The sequence below is a fragment of the Stegostoma tigrinum genome, chromosome 37, assembly GCF_030684315.1.
Source record: "Stegostoma tigrinum isolate sSteTig4 chromosome 37, sSteTig4.hap1, whole genome shotgun sequence".
Lineage (NCBI taxonomy): Eukaryota > Metazoa > Chordata > Chondrichthyes > Orectolobiformes > Stegostomatidae > Stegostoma > Stegostoma tigrinum.
Genome location: NC_081390.1, coordinates 26,892,288 through 26,898,287, shown reverse-complemented (window position 1 = coordinate 26,898,287; position 6,000 = coordinate 26,892,288). Strand labels below are relative to the sequence as shown.

The following is a 6,000-nucleotide window of genomic DNA, read 5'->3' as shown; positions in this document are numbered from 1 at the left end:
TGCAAACACCTAAGTACAGCACAAATATCTTGCAAGAACAGGACATAAAACAATCCCACTCAAGATGTCAGAATTTGGTACATTGTCTTTGAGTTTCACAGATTAGATGTTCCCAAGATGGCAAGCTGCATTTTCCATTTCCTTTGCTCATTAGTTGTCAAAAATACTAGTTTTATGGGAATCTGGGAGCAAAGGAAATAGTACTTGCTAGTGCATTATGGCTAATGAGCCACAGCAACATCTTGGCTCCTTTATTTGCCCAAAACAACAGAGGTTTGGTCGATAAATTACTCCTTACTGTCATGAACTAGAATAAATAATTGATATGTAAACCTCATGATGTACTTGTAATTCTTTTGCAAAATATCCCATATGTGATTTAGAAGGAGTATAGTTTTTTTAGAAAGCACGTATCGCTGCCACACACCAGTAACTGGGTTGTTGCTCTTCACTTGAAAAACTTACTTTGAAGTGAAGCTTCAATCGCAGTAAAGAAACTCTAAGGAACCCAATCAGAAAACTGTAAAACAGTAAATACCAAATTATACAAGAAATTAAAAGAAAGTAAAATAGAGTCTTAATCATAAAAAATGGCTTATGCCAATTGTAAGATTGATAATATGATAAAGAACCCAGCTGAATATAGAAAATCCACAGGAAATCTTAAGAAAAAGGCAATGAGAGGCAAAGAGTATATGAGAATAATTTAGTGACTAATATAAAGGCCAACCAAAATGCTTACGAATATAAAAATTTAAAAAAGGTAGTCAATGGGTGGAACTGAGGGTCTGTGACAAAGCTCTTTGAGATCGCATTTTTTTCCAGCTTCCTGGAGCCAGTATCAAGAATTACATACCTACTGCCATTGAGGAAGAGGGAACTTGGTTTTAAAACTGCTACTTAGAATTTATAAAATCTGCTTACCAAAAATCTTTAGCATTGAGTAACTGTTAAATAATTTGGAAACAAAAGATGGGATGACAGCACAGAGGCAATTAGATGGTACTCTGCAACAAGTCCTTTCAAATGTATCTAACCAAAGGCTTCACTTTGCATGCAGTTTATGCCATTCCAAGAATTAATTGCACCATAGCACAACAACAAAAATCAGTGGAAACAGTCTTTGTAGAGAGAGACTGCCTCCCAATGGTAAACAACAGGAAATTCTAATTAAAAATGCTTTTCATGATGATTCCATTTTTTGGAATTTATGCAAAAATATAATATCTGCACATTCTTGCCCCATCTCATCCTCACCTCCATTATCTTGCCATAATCATTAGATAGAGGTCTCAGCACTTAACTGTTCTACAAGATGCAAATCAAAGATTGCAATCAAAAGTTTGCGTTGCCGAGCTGATTTGTTGCCAAATCCTCCCACAAATCTCTCAATACGTGACACAGACACAGTACACAACATTATTATGCTTTCATAAAGGTCAACCAGCTCACTCAGCGCTGTGCATTTCAATCACATCTAAGAAGCATTAACAAGCTAAGCTATCTGTTCAGGAAGCTTCAATAAACAACAAAAGGTTGCAAAGGATTTCATGCTGGAACAAAAAGTGCTGCAGAATGAAATTGGAAGTCAAGAAAAAGCCAATGTTTGGGTCCATGGCTGATCAAAAACGGTGTTTCACTTTCGACAGATCATCCAGCTGTGAAATGTTTGTCACAATACAGTAAAAATGTAATCCATAATAATGGTATAGAAGCTAATCGACTCCAAATGAATGGATTACATAAAGTGCCCTAATGGATGTAGCAGCGCATGTTTCTTTTCACAGCATTTCCTTATTGTGAGCATATTTTATGGCATGAAGAGTTTATGAAGTAAAAGGGGTCTCCAGCTCACCAACTTCCGATCCACCTGCCCCCAACTCACTCGTGGTTGAATACTGAACCTGGCAACCTGTCCACTATATGTCAATAAAAATGAAGTGTTAATTGAGCTTCTTAAAACTCAGTTAACCCCAACATCACTCCATTATATGGTTAGTGTGAGCAAGACGGCAGGAGAAGCAATACCATTTTATTTAAATTATTTGTTTTAGAAAACGTACCAGAAGAAAGGGAGAATGCTCTTTACACATTGAGGGAAACCCTCCACTATTCTGCACACCCCCCTCCACCCCATTGGATTGGATCATCCTTTCTCTTGTACTAACCACCACCTAGTTCGCACCCAAGGACAGCCCCAATCCCAGATTTTATTAATTGAATCAAACCCCACCAGCTGTCATCTTGCAATTTGCAATTTGGCCAGTACTAGGCTGGCCTCTGGATTATGAGGCTAGTGACATCACCACATTGCAATCATCTCCCCGAACCATAAACTACTGCCGAATTCAAGGCAGAGATAGTAAGAATTGCCAATGCTGGAGTCAGAGGTAACAAAGTGTGGAGCTGGAGGAACACAGCAGCTCAGGCAGCATCAGAGAAGCAGGAAAGCTGATGTTTCGGGCCAGGACCCATTTCTGAAGAAGAGTCTTGGCCCGAAATGTCAGCTTTCCTGATCCTCTGATACTGCCTGACCTGCTATGTTCCACCAGCTCCATACTGTGTTATCTCTGCCTAATTCAAGGCAGTTTTTTTTTTAAAAAAGATACTTCCCATTAGAAAGGAGTGAATTTATTTTCTCATATCAGGCACACTCGGCATTGAATTGGAATGCTCCAATTCCAAAATCACAGACCCTCCAATGTGACCTGAACAACACCATGGAGATAGTCGATCCTATACCCATTCTTGCTGTCATTTGAACTAATCTGAAGTTTCCTCCTTCATTATACTAGTCAGGAGATCACTAAGTACTGATCACTTCTGCGTGAAGGACAACATCCCATTATCCTACATTCACCAGTATCAACCTACAGCCTGGAGATGGTCTTTGACAGTTTTACTCCAAAGAATCAGTGTTTAAAATCCTACCAGATCTGAATTAATGTTTTACTTCCATTTTGCTAACAACAAATGTATAGACAGAAAGTTTGGAAATATTCAGCATGAGCCAGCATCTAGAAAGAAACAAATAATCAATTTCAAGTCTGAAGCTCTTCCTCAAGGCTAGGAAATAGTAGATGTTAAAAATAACAGAGAGAACATAAGAAGGGAACGAAGCACTTCCCACATTTCTGTAGTGATTTACATGACCACCCAAAAAATACTGTGGAAGGCAACTGCGTTGCATAAATCAATAGCAACCATTCGTTTAAAAATGGGAATGCTGTACACTGAAAATTTACAGGACAAATGACATTGACTAGTGCAAAATCAGGAAGAAGAAGAAGAACTGGAGATTTAAAGCTGATAGAACAATTATGAAGTTCTCAATAAGAAGCACATGCTAGAGATTAATATTGCCAAATACTATCGTCGCTTTTAAATTTCAAAACAGTAAAAACTAGCACATTACGGTGCAGCAGAAGAAATTATCCAGAGAGGTAATTAACTCCAGCAGATTCTTCACTCCTCGTGTTCTGTTCTATGATATTGGCAGTTTGTCAAATTCTTTCAAACCTCTCATTCTCAATTAATTCTCAACATTTTAGATGCATTAACTTGTTAAAAGCTTTGGCCTATATGTAGTATTATTACAATCTCAAGACAATGAGATTTGAAGCTTGAGACAACAATCATTGCAAAATTGCTTATTTCAAGTAAAGACAATAACCCTAAAGTCATTTAACCAGGAAAAAGATGAATTATTAATACTGATGTAATTCCTGGATGATAGAGTGTCAAGTGCATGAATGGAAAATACCATGAATTCATGGAGAGAAAAAACGTTCCAAAGTTTTTATCAGAAACAAGACCAGATATTGCTGGAAAAGCTTGGCAGGTTTGGCAGCATCTGTGAAGGGAAATCAAAGTTAACGTTTCGGGTCCAGTGACCCTTCAGCTTTTGTTTTTGACTTATACATCACCTGCAGTGTTTTCAGTTTCCAAAGTTATCATTCTTGATATATCTATTCTCACTTTCATTCTACTGCCCCTTACGTACAAAAATCATTCAACAAATTGAATGATTTAATCAATGATATTGTTAAGAAAGGGACTGCTGTTTTGTCTCTGCATTGAGTATTACAATAAATAATTAAAATCTAACATTGATTAATTATTGGGAACACCCACATATTGAAGATATCGTGTGTTTTATTTTCGACCTTTGACTCATCAGCTATTTTGTTTATTTATGGCACACGAAGAATTCTTGTATCACAAAAGTTCCCACTCTCAACAGGCAGCTGACAAAAAAGGGACAACTTTAGCATTCAAACTTAACAGTCACCACATATCTTCCTAATAAACAACAGGGAACAACAGAGACTATTCCTGAGAGAAGGTTACTGAAAATATAAACTTTTCCCTCAAGTGGATTACTCATGGGATCTACTGAAATTTAAATGTAAAGCTTTACTCACCCAGTTTGCAAGGAGTATCCTCAGGCAGATCAACGTCCAACATGAGATCATCTTCATCCAGATCACCTGATTCCAGGTTATTCAAAATATCCTGTAGGGAAATCAGCAAAGAAACAACTTCAGAAATGTGCACAAGAGGAAGTCAGCTTACCCCTTAATAAAGCAGAATACCCAGTTTTCTTTCCAAAACAAGTTCAAAATGTCATGTCAATTATTCAAACTTGTGTTCACAAAAATATTCCACAGTTGTAATGTAACTACTGGATTTCATATTGAAGATGTAAAAATTACCTCATCACTGATGAAAGAATAAACAGAAATGCAAAGCAGCAGGATTTAAAAAAAGTTAATTATTTTCTTTTTCAAACAAGGGAAACTTTACTGGTGAATAAAAACTGGGTTCTGAGGGCTTTTGGCCCTAAGCACATAGGGCAAAAGGGTTTGAACAATGCATTGTTCCCAATAAAGACAATTAATTGTTTGTGCTTCTTCATTTTCCCATTTGCACTGGCAGCTCAGTTTACTTTAAAATGTTTGGCATTGCTTCATTCACTGATCACTAATCACTAACTTTCGCAACAAAGCAACAAGTAATCTTCTGAGTCTTCACCTTGTTGTAGCCCTTACTTTGCCTCAGAGCTGTCTCAGAGAAAACAAACAAATTGGGAGTGATATATTTTCAAGCATTTACAAAAACATCCAACAGTCCAAAGGATAGGCAACAATGGCTGATCGAGCTTAATTTCAAAAGAAGTATTTCTTAGCTAAACTAAAGCATTCGTTCCAACAAAAGGAAGAACTGACCTCAGTATCTAGCATGAGAGAGACTGGATAACCCATCCAATGTGACGGAAAAATAAACCTTTGACTGGATTTGAAAGAGGATCTAATGTGCCAGTGAATTAAAAGGGTAAATAGTATTATCAGCAAGAAAATAAGTAACAGAAATTGTGATTGCTGAAATTAAATCTAATGGCATACTCACTGCTCCTGAAATACACCTTTTGGAGGTAAACGCTTTGCCACAGAAAATCTCCTAAGCTATGAAATAGAACCAACAAGTTCTTGACTATCATTAAATCAAATGTAGGAATGTTAATACAGAATTCACACACTGGATGTGAGTTTGCTCGCTGAGCTGTAAGGTTAGTTTTCAGACGTTTCGTCACCATTCTAGGTAACATCATCAGTGAGCCTCCGACGAAGCGCTGGTGTTATGTCCGGCTTTCCATTTATCTGGTTAGGTTTCCTTGGGTTGGTGATGTCATTTCCTGTTCTTTTTCTCAGGGGATGGTAGATGGGCTCCAAATCAATGTGTTTGTTGATGGAGTCCTGGTTGGAATGCCATGCTTCTAGGAATTCTCGTGCATGTCTCTGTTTGGCTTGTCCTAGGATGGATGTGTTGTCCCAATCAAAGTGGTGTCCTTCCTCATCTGTATGTCAGGATACGAGTGATAGTGGGTCATGTCGTTTTGTGGCTCGTTGATGTTCATATATTCTGGTGGCTAGCTTTCTGCCAGTTTGTCCAATGTAGTGTTTGTCACAGTTCTTGCAAGGTATTTTGTAGATGATGTTT

General features: G+C 37.5%; 1 protein-coding gene across 4 annotated transcripts in view; it reads right to left on the bottom strand.

Annotated features, from left to right (window-relative positions):
* The window catches only part of ccser2a (coiled-coil serine-rich protein 2a), a 625,227-nt gene that overhangs the window by 483,709 nt on the left and 135,518 nt on the right, over positions 1-6,000 (bottom strand). For all 4 annotated transcript variants that reach the window (XM_059640304.1, XM_059640306.1, XM_059640305.1 and 1 more), the window contains one exon: positions 4,425-4,515. In XM_059640304.1, the coding sequence (XP_059496287.1) occupies positions 4,425-4,515 (91 nt within the window). The remainder of the gene's footprint in view (positions 1-4,424; positions 4,516-6,000) is intronic.